This window comes from Coniosporium apollinis (genome assembly GCF_000281105.1).
Source record: "Coniosporium apollinis CBS 100218 chromosome Unknown supercont1.14, whole genome shotgun sequence".
In the NCBI taxonomy this organism is placed as follows: domain Eukaryota; kingdom Fungi; phylum Ascomycota; class Dothideomycetes; genus Coniosporium; species Coniosporium apollinis.
The window spans coordinates 116,654-133,832 of NW_006913276.1; the positions used below are offsets into that span (position 1 = coordinate 116,654).

A 17,179-nucleotide genomic window follows, 5' to 3' on the forward strand; every position below is an offset into this window, starting at 1 on the left:
AACAAGCTAGCCGGCAGCTCCCCATCTTACCGCAGGTCTCTAGCCTAAAATTCCTCTTTCCTTGGCATCATTTCTCGTTGCAAGGCTCAAAGAATGCACCGCGTTCCCAATCTTGACCTTCACGACCTCGACTAAAACCTGCATCTTACTGGTTTCTCTCTCCAAGATGGCCACGACCTCGCCCTGCGTCATAGGGTCCCTCAACTCCTCTTCTGGGGCTTCCAGACTCCACGCAATGCTGATATGGAAAGCGTCTGAGCAGTCTCTCTGTTCAACTTGCCTTCCGCGTATCTGCGTAGGTTTCTGGAACTTCCCCACAGATCCGTCATCCCGATCTCCGCCAGCAGCGAAACCGCCATTGGTATACAAGGGTGGTAATCCAAGAGTGGCGGCGGCGTCGTTACTCGCCTTCAAGAGCCGATTCAGCTCATCTCGCTCCGGCTTCTGTACTCCAAGCACGAGAAACCAGCGGGTGCGCTCGAAGTTCGGTACCCATTTCAATGAGGTGAAGGCAACTCGGAACGGTCGCACGGCGGAAGACCGGAGGTGGGAGGTCAAGGTAGTGAGGAAGGGGTCGCGCTGAGGAGTCTGCAAGACCAGCGAGCGCGAGAGGGATATATGCAGCGGCAGAGCGGCGGACAGGTCGGACTGGAGAAGAGAGTGGGCGGCGTTCTCAGCTCCTTCCGAACTGTGCTTACTGGTTTGGCGGACATTCACAATCTTAATCAGGTTGGTAATGCTGTTCGACTCTGGTTGGGATGGATGCCCTCGCGCAGGTCAGCCAAGGCCTTAAGACTATTTCTGTGCATGATCGATGCTCACGGCGTATAGAAGGGGGGTACATACACTCGAGATAGACGTGTGTCGGCCAATTGCCTTCCACATGTGGGACTGAGCGTTTCCGACCTCCATGTAAGCTAGGATCATCCTGCGTGCTTGCTCTTGTTGCTGTCGAGTAGAGGTTATGGAAGCCAGCTGGAAGAGGAGGCAGGTCTGCTGCTGGCTCTGGCGGAGTTTTGCGCTTCCTCTCCGAGATACTGCTCTTAACCGGATTTGCTGGGTTTATCCTCACGGTTTCTTTCTGATCTTCCTCAGCTTCAGAGTCCGAATAGTCGACCAAGACCATTGTTATCGCAGCATTGGACTGACGTCGTCGGCGCACGAGCTTGGATGTTGCTAAATTTGGGAATGCGCAGGGACTCGAGGCCGGCACCAACTCGGCCGCTGTCCCGTCGCGTTCCCCTATCGGATGACATCACGCTCAACCGCTAAGCTGCGCTGCCATGGATGATGCAGGAACTCCGGACGTGCCAGCTTGCGCGTTCCTGCCTGGCAAGCTTGGAAATATTTTACTGAGACGGGTGATCAACCTTTTAACACTTCCTTACCCAACAGACCAAGCCCCGTCTCCTGACTATTCTCCAATTCAATTGTGCAGAGGGCTAGAGTCTTCAAATACCTCTCCAACTAAACCAGAATCCGGCAAGACAGCACCATGAGCAGCGAAGTGAGCATCTTACACTATCAGGCCTCAGCTACCTTGCCCACTGACACGTACAGGCTCACCACGCCATCATCGACCCGCTCATTGAGCTCTCCCCAGCGGAGGAGACTGGACCCGGCACGCACTTTAGATCAACCTTCGCGCCCATCACTCCAACTGCGACCCCTCCCCCTTCCGCAGCGCCTAAGCATGGTTCTCCCGTCCAGATCCGCGAGCAAACGACTGGCAGCTCCGTCCTGAGCTCCAACAACCCCTTCCGCGACCAACCTCCCAAAACTAAGAACGTCACAATTGTCGAGACTCGCCGTCCCTCCAGCAGCAGCCGTGACAACTACCCTACACCTCCCACAACTGCTAGCCCCCGCGGCGAGAGATTCCCCACTTACCGCGAAGATGCCTTCTCAGGCTACAACGACGGCCGCCGCCGCAGCTCCGGCCAGGGCTCACCCGTCGCAGAACCCAGCAATGGCCGCCGAAGGGGCAGCTCCCTGACGGAACGCTTCCCAGGCGACACGTCTCACCGGCCGCTCGACATAATCAAGAAAGATAGCAAAGCCGCCAACCGCGCCCCCCACCTCCAGAAGCGCCACATCCCCGGCGCGGACATGGTCGACAAGCTTGACGCCGCGCCCGTTGGACAGACCTACCACCACGGAGGCCCGTACGACGCGGCTCTGCTTGCACGCAATACCTCGTTCACCTCTAGCCCTGTCGCAGCAGTCGCGGAGACGAACCACGAAGCGCTCAAAGCCACGTCGCCGGAGAACATTCAGGACTCGCTTGAACGTCACAGGCCGCTGGACGGTGTCGCAGCCGTGCCGCCAGGGATGAAGGACGAGTTTGGTCGGACGTACGAGTACGAAGAGGGGACGGACATGATGCGTGATCTCGGCGGGAACTACAAGCGTTGGCCTGGCGTCGTAAGTCTTCTTTCACATGATTCTCCCTAACCACCGTAATCGCCCAACAACCTATGCCAATGTTATATATTTATCAGGACTACCACCCCGATGACCTCAAGGGCAAAGGCGAGCCCTCTTATACGATTGATAAGCAGCTGAAAGAACACAAGGCACACGAAAACACCTACGGCGAGAGCGGCGTTGCAGGCGAAAGCTCTGGGATTGAGATGACGAGCCGGCCGAGAAACAAGTCGGTCAGCCACGCCGAGTCGACGGGGGCTACGGACTATCAGTACCAGCGTGTGTACGAGGAAGAACAGGCAGGAGCGAGTGTCGGCCGCACGAGGGGCAACAGCGTTACTGAAGGACTCAAGAAGAGGCTGGGAAGTTTGAGGAGGAAGAACAAGGATTGAGCTGGCTTTGAGCATTAAAAGATGGTAACAGAACGCAGATTGTAATCTGTAATGACTGTACAAGCATATCTATGCGGCTGCATGCACATATGGAAGGACATCGGTGGCATGTATATGAGAGGGTGGTCGGTAAATTCTGTACTACATGCTAGGATATGGTTGAGATGGGATCACTAGAAGGGCAAATAGCGCTGGAAAGCCGCGTCTTGTACGGACATATATCATGTACAATGTACTCATGTTAATGCACGAGGACTATCCAGAAATTCGTTGGCGCATCTTAACTGCTACCATGCTCGATCGGTATTAGAGTCACGATTGAGCTGGACTTGTGATCATGTGGAGGGTGTATCAACCGGACCAGTTTCATGTGATAGAAAGCACAAGATGTTCAGCTATTGAAACGTTCCAGTGCTTCAGCCACTTGAAGGATGCGAGCTCGATCTACCAACCGCCGCCCTGAGTCATCCACCCAGAGGTTTATGAGTTGCTATTAATGCGGCAACCTTCCTAGATTGCTGGATGGCCCTTAGCATGAGGCTCTCCTCGAGCCACGTGCCAGCTACCCTTTCAATACATAACTCCCGTGACACGGTCCAGAACCAGGACGTAACGGCCCTATTAGTCAACAGAGAAATCTAGTCGTGGAATCGTCAGTGTCGTTCTGTGAGGCGACAGAGTTCCCGTTTGTTCTTCGTGGTAAAACAATTTCCCGAGGTAAATCGTCAGTTCAAGTTAGCTTCGTAACTGTAGCGCGATGATTGGCTGGGACCTGGTGTCGACTTCATCGACTTTGGGGCATCTTCGTGACCATCTTGAACGTCAAAAACATCGCCTCCACCTCTATATTCACGGCCAGACATGAGTGCACTCAGCATGCGGCGCTTCGCTGCTGCTCGCCAGGTAAGCGACATCTCCATTAACGACATTGGCGCACCCAGCGGCGCAACGAGCTCGGATCGGAGCTGTCGACCCCGCGGAGGCGAGACATATCTCGAGCCGCATTCAGGCGAGAGCGATATGTTATAGCTGAGCTCTGCTGCGTGCTCAAAGGCATATACACAAGCGGAAGCTAACAGCAGTATTCCCAGCTCTTCCGCCCTCAGACCCGATCCTTCTCCTCCACCAAGCCCGTAGCCCGAATCATCACCAGCCAGCCACTCCGAGCGAAGGAGGCCTCGCCCCATGTCAGCCACAAGTACCCAGTCATCGACCATGAGTACGACGCCATAGTAGTCGGAGCCGGCGGTGCTGGTCTTCGTGCCGCGTTCGGTCTTGCCGAGGCCGGTTTCAACACAGCCTGCATATCGAAGTTGTTCCCGACACGATCACACACTGTAGCCGCACAGGGAGGCATCAATGCGGCGCTAGGAAACATGCACGAGGACGATTGGCGATGGCACATGTACGACACGGTCAAGGGTTCGGATTGGTTAGGTGATCAGGATGCTATTCACTACATGACCCGGGAGGCTCCTCAAAGTGTCATCGAGCTCGAGAACTATGGCTGCCCCTTCTCAAGAACAGACGACGGAAGAATGTAAGCTCGTAGAAGCATTGAATTACACGCAGTAGGCTAACAGAATGGCAACAGCTACCAGCGAGCCTTCGGCGGACAGTCTCAGAAGTACGGAAAGGGTGGTCAGGCCTACCGATGCTGCGCCGCGGCTGATAGGACTGGTCACGCTATGCTCCATACTCTGTACGGCCAGTCCCTACAACACAATACCAAGTACTTCATCGAGTTCTTTGCCACTGATCTCATCATGGAGGACGGTGTCTGCAAGGGCGTTGTTGCCTACAACCAGGAGGACGGCACTCTTCACAGATTCCTAGCTCACAACACTGTTCTGGCCACCGGCGGCTATGGCCGTGCGTACTTCAGCTGTACTTCTGCGCACACTTGCACTGGTGACGGCATGGCTATGGTTGCACGTGCTGGCCTACCCAACCAGGACTTGGAGTTTGTTCAGTTCCATCCTACCGGTATCTACGGCGCAGGCTGCTTGATCACTGAGGGCTCTCGCGGCGAGGGTGGCTACCTGCTCAACTCCGAAGGCGAACGATTCATGGAAAGATACGCCCCCACCGCAAAGGACTTGGCCAGTCGTGACGTTGTCTCGCGCTCAATGACTATGGAGATCCGTGAGGGTCGTGGTGTCGGACCTGACAAGGACCACATTTACCTCCAGCTCAGCCACTTGCCACCAGAGGTTCTTCACGATCGTCTTCCGGGTATCTCGGAGACTGCATCCATCTTCGCCGGTGTTGATGTGCGCAAGCAGCCCATTCCGGTTCTACCAACAGTTCACTACAACATGGGCGGTATCCCTACCAAGTACACCGGCGAGGTCCTGACCGTTGATGAGAACGGCAAAGACCAGGTTGTGCCTGGGCTCTTCGCCTGCGGTGAAGCTGCCTGCGTCTCCGTGCACGGTGCTAACCGTCTCGGCGCCAACTCCCTGCTTGATCTGATCGTGTTCGGTCGCGCCGTATCGCACACTATACGCGACAACTTCTCTCCCAACCAGCCCCACAAGGAAGTTGCCGCAGATGCAGGTGCCGATTCCATCAGCGTCCTCGACCGGGTGCGCACAGCCGACGGCCCGAAGAGCACCGCCGAGATCCGCTCCGCGATGCAGAAGACCATGCAGGTTGACGTCTCCGTGTTCCGCACGCAGGAGTCCCTAGACGAGGGCGTGAAAAAGATCCACGACGTCGATGCCACGTACGCAGACGTCGGTATCAAGGATCGAAGCATGATCTGGAACACCGACCTCGTCGAGACGCTTGAGCTACGGAACTTGCTTACCTGCGCCGTTCAGACGGCCGAGGCGGCGGCGAACAGGAAGGAGAGCCGTGGCGCGCACGCACGAGAGGACTTCCCGGATCGGGACGACGAGAACTGGATGAAGCACACGCTCACGTGGCAGAAGAAGCCGCACGGCAAGACGGAAATCGGGTACAGGGGGGTGGTGGCCCATACGCTGGATGAGAATGAGTGCAAGGCGGTGCCGCCGTTCAAGCGGACGTATTAGTGTGTGGTTTTGTGATGGTTGGGGTGTTCTAGTGTACATTTGTAGGAGAATACCATATGGTTGACTAAACACATGGATCTTGTATGGATTTGTTCTGCTAGTGCGTATTTACGGCTAATGGCCTGAGCTCGTGACTGGCATGTGTTCAGCCCCAGCTTCCGCCCAATGAACCCTGAAATGCGGGAGCCCTTGCTTGCGGGACGGAGAAACGAGGCCACTCCAAAGGGGCAGCTTCGAGCTACATACGTTGCACCCTACAACCATCGACTCAGTTGTGCAACTGCATTAGACTCTCCTTCCTTTTGTTCTGACGACTCCCTGCGATAGCTGTGCAACGGCGTTTCTCTCTTCCTCGTGCGCCACGATAGCTGGCAGCTGAGTGTTTTCCCGCATACCTAGCCCAGCATGTCCTCCCCTGCGCCCTCTACTCTGCGCCAGCGAGGGAAGGACTTGAAGAAACGGCCTGTTACCCCATCTACAGACGGCACGGCGGACGATGAGATACTATCAAAGGCTGTACAGGAGGTCAAGAGCGCGGTAAAATCAGAATGGGACTACAAGCTTGCGTTGGCGATCATCACGGTGCTGGCGTTCGTCACAAGGTTCTACGGCATAAGCCACCCCAACCAGGTCGTCTTTGACGAGGTTCATTTTGGCAAGGTATGACACACCTCCTACCTATGCAGCTCGCCATCTTACACTTTGGGACCAATTGCTGCCGCAGCGCAGAGAGATCATATGCTAACTCCGATCGTTTCACAGTTTGCCTCATACTATCTGCAAAGAACCTACTTCTTCGATGTCCATCCGCCCTTCGGCAAGCTTCTTTTCGCCCTCGCCGGCTGGCTGGTGGGGTATAACGGCGACTTTCTCTTCGACAATATCGGCGATTCATACATCACCAACAATGTGCCCTATGTCGCATACCGCTCGCTGCCTGCCCTCCTGGGCTCGCTCACCGTTCCAACTGTGTTCTTGATCATGTGGGAGTCTGGATACTCGTTACCAGCGTGCGTGACGGCTGCCGGGCTCGTGCTGTTCGACAACGCACACATTGGCCAAACTAGGCTCATCCTCCTTGACGCCACTTTGATCTTTTCCATGGCGCTGAGCGTTCTCTGCTACGTCCGCTTTTACAAGCGTAGGCATGCGCCTTTCAGTCGGAAATGGTGGAAGTGGCTCCTTCTTACTGGCGTTTCCCTGAGCTGTGTCATCTCTACCAAGTACGTTGGTGTCTTCACGTTCTTCTCAATCGGCGTTCCGGTCTTGATTGACCTCTGGGATTTGCTGGACATCAATCGCAGACAAGGTGCCCTTTCGATGCCCGAGTTCGGCAAGCACTTCGCTGCGCGCATGACGGGACTGGTCATTGTACCTTTCCTGCTCTATCTCTTCTGGTTTCAGGTCCATTTTACCATCCTTTCGCGCTCTGGGCCCGGAGATGACTTTATGAGCCCCGAATTTCAGGAGACGCTCAGCGACAATGTCATGACGATGCAATCCGTCGGTATCGACTACTTCGACTCGATTATCATGCGGCATAAGGAGACCAAAGTCTATCTGCACAGCCATGTGGACAAATATCCACTACGGTACGACGATGGTCGTATCTCCAGTCAGGGACAGCAGGTTACCGGGTATCCACACAACGATACGAACAACCAGTGGCAGATTCTTCCTGCCAAGCAACTGCCAGCCGCGGAAGGTCAGCACGTCAAGAATGGTGATCTTGTCAGGTTCCGGCATTTGGTAACCGACACCATTCTGTTGACCCATGATGTTGCCTCGCCGTACTATCCCACCAACCAAGAATTCACCGCCGTACCTCCAGACGTAGCCAATGGAGATCGTTACAATGATACCCTGTTCGAAATTCGCATCGAGAATGGCAAGGCTGGTCAAGAGTTTAAAACCATGGCATCCCATTTCAAGCTCGTTCACCATCCAACCAAAGTCGCCATGTGGACGCATACGTCACCTCTCCCCGACTGGGCTTACAAGCAAGCCGAGATCAACGGCAACAAGAACGTCCAGCAATCCAGCAACATCTGGTACGTCGAGGAGATCCCATCCCTCCCAGCCGACAGCGACCGCCTGAAGCACGAGGTGCGCAAGACAAAGCATGTGCCCTTCCTCAAGAAATACTTCGAGCTGCAAAGAGCAATGTTCTACCACAACAATGCCTTGACGAGCAGCCACCCCTACGCCAGCTTCCCCATCTCCTGGCCCTTCCTGCTCCGCGGCGTGAGCTTCTGGACCGAGAACGACACGCGCCAGCAGATCTATTTCCTCGGCAACCCGATTGGGTGGTGGCTCGCCAGCAGCCTGCTCGCCGTCTTCGCGGGCATCATAGGCGCGGATCAGCTAGCTGTGCGCCGAGGTATCGATGCGCTTGATGACCGTGAGTGATACCTCCGCCTTCCCTCCCCTCGCTCACCATATTTCCTTCCCATCCCTGACACAAGCTTTTCTAACAGTCTGGGGACCAGGCACCCGCTCCCGCCTCTACAACAGCACAGGCTTCTTCTTCCTCACCTGGGCCGCCCACTACGTCCCCTTCTTCATCATGGGCCGCCAGCTCTTCCTGCACCACTACCTGCCCGCGCACCTAGCGTCAGCGCTCGTAACGGGCGCGCTGATCGAGTTCGTCTTCAACGTCGAGCCCGCTACCCTGGACGAGGTGGACGCCAACGACAACGGCAAGGCGAAGAGGAGGGGCTCCGCTGAGAAGCTGGCGTCGGCGGCCCCGTCTGTTCGCAGTCGTCCGGTCAGGGAGAGGCTGGGCTCGCAGAGCTTGTTGCCCATGTGGGCGGCTACTGTGGTCGTGCTGGCGGTGGTGATTGGGAGCTTTTTGTACTTTGCGCCGCTGACGTATGGGAAGCCGGGGTTGAGTATTGAGCAGGTCAATGCGCGGAAGTGGCTGAATTATGATTTGCATTTCGCGAAGTAGGGAGAGAGGTTGTTTGAGTAGGGGAATTGAGGTGGCCAGAAAGACGCGGCGGGTCATTGCGTGGTGTCAGGTTCTTATGCAGCGTTCGTTCGAAGTAAGGTTGGCTTTGTAGGAGTAGGAGTACGATATCATGTGGGTTGGGTCAGGCTATCGAAGAAACTCCTATCTGTCGCTCCTAAGAACTCGGCGCCGTGGCATTCGTGAGCACTGTATATCTTCCATTCCAGCATCCACCCAGCGTCCAGATGAATGGTCCCCGAACATTCTCCTTGCTGCTCTATCGCAACATCGCACTTGAACAAGCACCTAGAGGCTCCTTTGTGCGAATTCGGCTCATTTGCTGATAAATCCCTGTACGAGTTGCTGGAGCTTTCTGATATCATAGGCAGGCACACAGCCATAGAAATTTGAGAAGCAACACATAATGTTAGAATCATCTGTTCTGCCACGTACGGCCATAGATCAAAGAACACTGGGCATCTCGTTTGCTCTGCCACCACATAAACTCTGAATCGGTAGATTAATAGTTAGGTGACTAGATGTCTAGAAGTATCTGCGAGGCCGTCGTCGATACCTTTGATGGACGAGCATGGGCGAGCAAGGGTGAGCAGGAGTGAGCACCCCAGCTCACCCACTTAAAGCAGCATCCCGTTGTGACCCACATTGCCCACTGACTCACAGCCCGCCCATAACAGGCTCCTTCCGGCGCCCTTCCAAGTGCTATTTCAGAATCAAATGAAGCCCAATAGGGATCCTAAGGCTAACTCCATTGGTGCTGAGACAGTAATAGCATGGACTTTTGGCGATCTCCTCTTTGCTTTCGCGTAGACCAGGTAGAGTGTGGGGTCGACCAAGTCGCATAGGGCGTACGGCGGCGATATGGTAGGCTTTACAACACCAGAGCTGCTTCCTGTGGGCCCCAAGGCACTATGGGCAGCGTCACAATCATAGACAACTAAGACCTGTTGTTCGATTTGGGATCTGAGTGGCAGCTGTGTAATGCATATAACTTTCAACACAGCTTGGGTCGTCTTATTTAGAACAAGACGTACCTTGGAGCCTTCCAATGATACATGAAAAGGATGCTTTCGCATTCGATGCTAGAACATGGCCGCCACCGCCTCCCTAAGCTGTTCCTTCCAACGTCTCAGCGCAACCCTAAGTCAAATTAAAACTTTGAGACACCATCCGCTCTTCCAGCTCATGGACTTTATCATGTTCCTCCTGAGGAGTAGTATGCTTCCAAGCTCTTGAGGTGCGGCCGCTCTATCGGGGTAATAGGGGAGCCTTTCTCTTCAAGAAACCAGCAGAGGGTTCCATCCAGCAAGAGTAATTCTCCTCTTTGAGACATGGTTACTTCGCTTTGATACATTGGCTCCTAAGTCTGCGTTCGTTTCGTACCGCAAGCTGTACTATTTTGTACCCAGACCGGCGTTCACACTATCCAAGCCGTGCGACGTCGCATGTCACGTGTTTTCCTCCGGGAAGTCCGCACACAGCCATGGATCCTTGAGCAGGTCCTTCGCCATGCTTCGATCCTCTGGTCGCCATTTGAGCATCTTGCGTACAAAGTCAAGGAACATCCTTTTATCCTCCCCGTTGATCTTGCTGAGGGAATTCTCCAGACTAAAGTCTGCCGGAATGTCCACTGGGGGCTTGAGCTTCGCTGCTTAAGGAGTAAATGACTGCAGCATAGTGATATTAAGAGGCTATAAGCGCTGTTTACCTTCAAAATCATAAAACAACGAAGTCCTCTTTCCCTTGGCGAGAAGTTCTTTTGGCGGCGGGCCTAAGAGCGCAGTGATGTGCGCAAGATGAGCTTTGTCATCGTACTTGGTTTTCAACGGGTCGACAGCTTCGAAAAGGGCCTTGTTCTCTATCAAGTCCCATAACTGTGTCGACCGTTAGCTTGCAAAACAGTCTGCGCGGATTGAGGCTGAAGAGCACCATGACACCCAAACTCCATATATCAGCGCTGTACGTCCAGCCAGCATCAAGAACAACTTCGGGTGCTCGGTAGGGTTCGGCTTGGATGCAACCATAATGAAGACCGTTCCCCTCAGTGGAGAATCCAAAGTCCGTGATTGAGACTATTCCCGGGATCGACTTCGGTTGTCCGTAATCGTTGCGGGACAGATAGATCGTTCGATCGTCACGTCGCTTCTGCGGAAGTGGGTTCTCAAATTCGTCCAGGGCAGATCTTTCTAGTATAGACTTGTCTTCAAGCCTAACTAGAATGTTGTCGGGCTTGAGGTCTGTTGCATGAGTAAGCTATCCTGCCTGACGAGTGCTTTCACTAATCTGAGCTGCAAATCCAAAGATCTTACCGGTATGGATAACACGGCATGTGTCGTGAAGATAGTCGAGACCTTTAAGCAGCATTTGAAGCATGATTTTCAAAAGCTCTGAAAGAAGTGCATCCCCATCGAATCTCCTCTTCAGCAGCCAGAGTGGTTCACGTAAAGGCTCAAAAACGAGACAGATATGATTACTAGCCGGCCCTTTTAGCACAAAGGAGTCCAAAAGAGTGCGGACGAAGTTCCAGCCTTCATGTCGCGGATTCGCCTTTGTAATCAGCCGGGTAATGTGTAGCTCGTTCTCAGCTGTTCGTTTAGTAAAACGATCTGTAGCATTTACCTTAACTGCAACAAAGCGTTCAGGTGACCACCGCCATCTTAAATTATGTTAACTTAAAAGCTCTAAGAATTGTAAGTGGAATAACGCACTGGGACAGGTCCCTGGCAAGCCATACAGTCGAACTGGTGCCGTAGCCGAGTTTAGTAGCGACTTGGTATCTACCATGTAGCACCTCCCCTATTTGAGTTGGATAGAAACGCTTCGGGTCATAATATGGCGTCTTCTCTTCCTCTATCGGCTGGCTCTCGTCGAGAAGCGGCGGTACGGCTGTGGACAGCGGCCACGGTTGAGACTGTAGTACCCTAAGAGGACTTATCATCCAACTTCGCGATGGTAACATTGCATGAATGGCGATGGCAAGGCTTAATCAGTCACGGAAATAATTTGGCGTTGAGATGTGCGAGAGCGAGACGGTCCGAGGCGCGGGCTCAAAAGTCTGATGCCAAACGATTTGGCAAGAACAGCAGTCTTTATCCAAGGCTACTCAACCCACAAACCACGACACAGTCTTTGAGATGTCTAGATTAGCTTCGAAAGGGCTAACTTGACACAAGATAGTCATTTCGTATAGTTATCATGTCAAATCGCGAGTAAATTGTGGTTTTGAAGCGGAAGCCGCTTGGCACCAGACTTTTGAACCCGCGCCTCGGAGTAACATGGACTCAGCCAAATACCAACACCACGACCTAGTCAACCATCATAGACACACTCAGATTGAAACCCACATTAGCTAACCGAAAGATGATTGTCCTACTCTCCCTAGCTAAAGAGCCTTGCCATACTGCACCACCAGTTCTCTCGCCAGGCTCGTTTCTTGAAAGGCCCACGCCCGTCTAAGCCACGGCCCCCTCAACACCAAGTAGATGACGACCGTTCTGTGATGTTCAACTGTTGTTGCATGCATCCATAAGGTAACACCGGCCACCCCAGCCGCACGGCCCGCATCATCCAGAGAAACGTCTTGGTATTTGGAAAGAGGTTCAAGATTTCCGCCAGCAGTCCCGTATCTGCTCTTTGCCTGATCATGGGTTCGTACACAAGATGGGTTTCGTCTTCCCCCAGCCAAATCACCACCCGTCGCGCCTTTCGGTAAATCTTCCCCATCAGCTGGATCTGCTTGCCTCCCTCATCATTATTCTTTTGATCGATGCACAGCTGGTCGATCCATAGCCTGTTCGACTCCGATGACTGTCTCAGTCTGCGCAGCGCCATCATAAGCTACGGCGTTGCCTACAACGCCTTTTCGGTTACGTATCTCAACTCATCGTTCTCTGTCACGGATATGGGGAGGTGGCGATGCATGCTCCCCCACATATACGACAGCGCCTCGTACTCCGAGGTTCGTCAAGCGAATGAACGTTGATTGTACATTGGAGCGGCTCGTCGCTGGGTTCTATCGCCGCAGCTTTGTGCGGTGGCAGCAACTCGATCAGCCGAAGCTGACAATCTGCGTCAATAGGTGGGAGGGTGAATGGCTCCAGCTCGTCAATGCCAAGGATGTGCGGTAGGCGGACTGGGCCTTTGTCTACGGACATGACCTCGTCGGTCTGACCTGGCTCGTAGAAGCCATATATGTCCTGAATGCAGCATGGCAGGATTGATGCTGCAACATTGTGTGGTCGCTCATGGGACATGGGAATTCATACTGTTGGAATATGGGGCAGTTGAGGTTACCATATTTGGAGCAAGGCAGCTGAGGATGCATGGGTGTTGTCAGAGGCGTAACTTGGCAGCGGGCGAGTGTGAGCAAAGCCAAGTGGAAAAGAAGGTACCTAGATGGCTGCTTATATTCTTCTATCAGCTCGGGTATGGAGTGACTAGAATTAGTTCATGTGTTCTGCTGACCACCAAATCCTTGAACGGCAAACCGGATATAGATCGCCCGCATTCGAGGTTAACTTTCGGCGTAAGTAAAACAGGTTAGGCCACTCGAGGCGGGTCATGTTCGGATGGCGTCAGTTGTGTCGTTGGCACGTCACTGGAGTTGTACGAGAGGTGGTAGAAGAATGGTCTGATGATAATGCTGCGACTTCGTAGTACTGTCATTGAGTGATCTGACCGATTACCATAGCACTCGTAGATGATTATACGCAGCTGTCAGGACTCCTCTGCCCCGTAAACAACATCTACCGGCCCCTACTGGAATGTCGCGAGCCACGCCCTAAATAATTAACCCATCATTAGTCAATACTCCACAGAAATACTCAACCAGGCACGCCCGCCTCAAGGCGTCTCCTCCCCCTCCTCAGCAACCGCACCATCCCCATCCACGCCTGCACCAACTCCACCCTTCCTAAAACCAGACCACGCACCCCCGGGTGTCGCACCCGCGCCCGACCACCCGCCAAACGCTCCCGCAGCATCGACCTCCTTCTCCGAATACTCTCTGCTCCCCGGCCTCTGGATGCTGCTCGTGCGACGCCTACTCACAACGCCCGGGAAGATGCGCGGCTCGCCGTCTGTTGTCGGAGGGGAGAAGACTACTGATGATGAACGTGCTGGTGGGCCACCGCCGCCGAACTGGGCCGGGTCACGTGTCGGGGGCTGTGGGATGCCTGCTGAAGCGGCGCCAGCCATGCCTGTAAGATCGTGTGTAGAAGCCGACGGATGTATCCGGGCGGCTTGGGCAGGGAACATGGGGGCGGTGTTGGCGGTGGGGATTGCCGATGACGGGAGGTGCGGGAAGTGCGAGACACCGTCTGCAGTTGGGTTTGTGGCGGAGGGATTGGTCACCATTGAGATGGATGGAGAGGTGGGCGCGGGCTGGTTCGCGCTATGAGGCGTTTGGAGGTTGCTGGCGGACAAACTGTCGACTGGGCTTTGGGTGGTGTAGCGTTCGATCCTAGTTTTGTGCTGTCAGCAAAGAAACGTGTATCGGGCTAAGAACATTCGTTTCTTACATGGCAAGCTCTTGGATTAGGGTTTCATGCCGAAAAGCCTCTCTGATGTTCGGCACATTCACCTTCGCCATGTCGTTTCCTGCCACACCGGGCAGCTGATAATTCTGACCGAGCCACCGCTGCTTAACCGTATGTTCGAAGCCGCTCTGCACGACCGAGTGCTTCGCTAGCTCGCACATGTCGACAGCGCTCAACTTGTATATCTGTGCCGCAACGGAATATTCCTCGATGAGCGGCTCCTTTGTGAAAGCGAATTGCAATGGGTCGTCTGTGGAGAGCGAAACATTGAGCCCTCGCTTGAAGTATGCGAGGAACGGGTTTCTTTCATATGCAAGAAAAAGAGCGTTGTTGCTCAACGGGGACATGGCAACACCGATCTGCTCGAGATAGAAGACGTACTGAAGCAGTGGCACCTTTCTCAGCAGCAGGCCATGGCTGATACTGTGGCAACAGAGTACCGCTGCCGCGAGATGGTCTGTGTCGCCCGCTTCGCCGCAGTGTGGCCGTAGCAGGAAAGTGTTGAACCCACGCTGTTTCCGCCAGAAGTTGAGAGAGGCGATGTTGGCAAAGAGGTAGTAGATCCAGTAGCTGTATGGTGGGTTCTGCTTGGTGTCCCAGGCCTTCGGCAGCGGAAATTTTCTATAGAGCCGTCGTTCAACCTTGCTTTCGTCATCAACGCTGTCGAATCCAATGACTCGCTGGAGGAAGATATGGAGCTTGGGGTGACTGGATGGATCGCGGGTGGCCTCGAAAAGTGGCTCGAAGATATTTCGGATCACTTGCTCAAAGTTGTCCATGAGTCCAGTCGATTTGTATACATCATATAAGCGCGGCACTTGGACCAGCCAGCGAACATTGGGTGAGAACAGCTTGTTGTCAACCACCCATGCCGCTAGCTTATCCCACTCATCCATTGTCCGGCCGTAGATGGAAATCCGCCACTCGACCATCTGGTGCTTACTCGACTCTAGATCAGTTATGACCTCTTTTGTTATTTCTGCTAGGTAACGACCGTGTATATAGTTGTCAGTCTTCAGGAAGATGGTTCGAAGGCGAGACTCGCCGACCGGGTTATACTTCAAGTTGAACTTGTCAAAGCGGTGGAAAGAATCCGTGTGAGCCTGCAAGAGTCAGATACTTGCTGGTGTGCCGGCTCAATTGCACTCGGTAACCTACATGCATATCAAGCGTATCGATGCTAAGATCGTACGCAGTCAGGTTGATACTCTCGAACACTTCCCTAAGCGTAAGGTGTTTGCCATCACGGAAAAGAACAACCTCGTCTGGAGACTTCTTCATCTTCGACTTGATGAACCGGAGTAAATGCTTCTGATTCATGCAGGCGGAGTGATGGACGTGCGTGTCGACCTTTCTGACGTTGTAGAAGTCTCTGTGGGGCACCCTCTTGCTATCTGCAATTTCCTGATATTCGTTCAGTAGATAGTAAAGATTGTACTTCCCCTCTAGATACTGCAAGCGGCGATAAGCGAAGCTTTTGCTTGGTCCGTCGGAAGAGACGTTCTGTATCGTGTCAAGGTCTATGTAGAACTCTCGAATGTCGGGTACGTGCACGATCGGTTCTTCCAGCTCTACAGACCGCGAAGTTTCGTAAACTTGGAAGACGCTTTGATGGTCCATTCTGTACGTCATCTCTGCCGGTCCAGGGAGCGGTAGTAGCTCATCCATATTAAAATCTTCGCCGATATCATAACCTGGCTTCCTCGGCGGCTTCAATGGCGTCTCCGGAGATTTCTGGTCCTGGCCGTCTTTTTCCAGAACCACACTGTTCGTCATGCTGTTCATTCCGTTCGTACCTAGGCGTGACTTGTATTGATCCCATGCTGACTCCGGCGGAGCGGGGTATATCCGCCAGCCGGGCTCGTCCTTCGGGTTATCGGTTGGGCCCTGTAGCGATAACCTGATGTACTTGTGCCGGATATCCAGAACCTTCTGTATGTTTGTGTAGATGGCGGTCAGCTCGGCAGTGACGTTGGCATCACTGCTAGCATAGCCTCCAATGCCTCCCCCAAGTCCCACGCCAGCTCCCGCGCCGTGCAGTCCCTCCGTAGCGAGTATCGACGGCTTTTGCTCATGTGGAAGGCCTGGATGCTTGGAGTGATCTCTTGCGGACATATCTGCCCGTAGATAAGGATCTTCTCCCACTCTCCTGTGGTGATGGTAGCTTGTGTCCAGATGTGGCAGTCCCAGTGTGTGCCCATCTACAGCAGTAGGCTGCTCCGCATTTCCGAGGCTCGCCGGCAACGCAGATTTGTAAATGGTACTTTGGGCGAGAGAGTGATTGCTGGGTCGTGATCGTAGGCTACCTGATCGACCAAGCCCCGTCCCGAAGTTTGCAGGTATAGTCTTTGCTCGAATGACCGGACTGAATTCGTCTTGCGAACCGCCATACTGACTGTCCAGCTGATGTCTTTGGTAAAATTGTTTTGCTTCGGTGTTGCTCATCTGCTTCTCCGCCGTGTAATCATAGAGAGCCGTTTTTCGCTGCCTGTCTCTGGGAAGCATCCCTACTTGATTGTCATCCAGGGAAGCGTAGAGATCCGCTTCTGGGCCATCTCCAGACTCTCCGCCTTCAGTGGTCGTTGGACCTGTCCCAGAATTCCCGCTCTTCATCTGTCCGGAGGTCGGACCCTCGTTTGAGGAGCTCGAGTCCGATTCGTATTCGGCATCGTCAGAGGACGAAGCGCCATAAGTGTCGACGTGGGCAGGGCCCAGAGAGGGGGATGCGTCGTGCGAATGCGTATGAGGAGCTGTAAGGTGAGGAATACCATTAGCGAGTTCGATGTGGGAGCGGTAAAAGCAATCACATACCCATAA

At 53.9% G+C, this 17,179-nt stretch overlaps 6 protein-coding genes across 6 annotated transcripts; 3 read left to right on the top strand and 3 right to left on the bottom strand.

The window, feature by feature from the left end:
- Nucleotides 1-39: 39 nt before the first annotated feature.
- Nucleotides 40-1,126, bottom strand: W97_03414 (uncharacterized protein; the record flags this gene model as incomplete). Its single annotated transcript, XM_007781311.1, has 2 exons — nt 40-767; nt 847-1,126. 2 exons carry the CDS (start codon nt 1,124-1,126, stop codon nt 40-42), a joined length of 1,008 nt encoding a protein of 335 aa, XP_007779501.1.
- A 369-nt stretch (nt 1,127-1,495) lies between these two features.
- On the top strand, nt 1,496-2,819 carry W97_03415 (uncharacterized protein; the record flags this gene model as incomplete). The annotated part of the gene is made up of 3 exons (XM_007781312.1): nt 1,496-1,507; nt 1,561-2,424; nt 2,502-2,819. The coding sequence occupies 3 exons, from the start codon at nt 1,496-1,498 to the stop codon at nt 2,817-2,819; spliced, it is 1,194 nt and encodes a 397-aa protein (XP_007779502.1).
- An 876-nt stretch (nt 2,820-3,695) lies between these two features.
- On the top strand, nt 3,696-5,857 carry W97_03416 (succinate dehydrogenase [ubiquinone] flavoprotein subunit, mitochondrial; the record flags this gene model as incomplete). The annotated part of the gene is made up of 3 exons (XM_007781313.1): nt 3,696-3,722; nt 3,911-4,359; nt 4,414-5,857. The coding sequence occupies 3 exons, from the start codon at nt 3,696-3,698 to the stop codon at nt 5,855-5,857; spliced, it is 1,920 nt and encodes a 639-aa protein (XP_007779503.1).
- A 405-nt stretch (nt 5,858-6,262) lies between these two features.
- Nucleotides 6,263-8,807, top strand: W97_03417 (dolichyl-phosphate-mannose-protein mannosyltransferase; the record flags this gene model as incomplete). The annotated part of the gene is made up of 3 exons (XM_007781314.1): nt 6,263-6,517; nt 6,620-8,258; nt 8,347-8,807. The coding sequence occupies 3 exons, from the start codon at nt 6,263-6,265 to the stop codon at nt 8,805-8,807; spliced, it is 2,355 nt and encodes a 784-aa protein (XP_007779504.1).
- A 1,466-nt stretch (nt 8,808-10,273) lies between these two features.
- W97_03418 (uncharacterized protein) lies at nt 10,274-11,189 on the bottom strand (the record flags this gene model as incomplete). The annotated part of the gene is made up of 4 exons (XM_007781315.1): nt 10,274-10,473; nt 10,534-10,699; nt 10,755-11,062; nt 11,135-11,189. The coding sequence occupies 4 exons, from the start codon at nt 11,187-11,189 to the stop codon at nt 10,274-10,276; spliced, it is 729 nt and encodes a 242-aa protein (XP_007779505.1).
- A 2,478-nt stretch (nt 11,190-13,667) lies between these two features.
- On the bottom strand, nt 13,668-16,477 carry W97_03419 (AMP deaminase; the record flags this gene model as incomplete). The annotated part of the gene is made up of 3 exons (XM_007781316.1): nt 13,668-14,286; nt 14,345-15,465; nt 15,521-16,477. 3 exons carry the CDS (start codon nt 16,475-16,477, stop codon nt 13,668-13,670), a joined length of 2,697 nt encoding a protein of 898 aa, XP_007779506.1.
- Nucleotides 16,478-17,179: the final 702 nt, after the last annotated feature.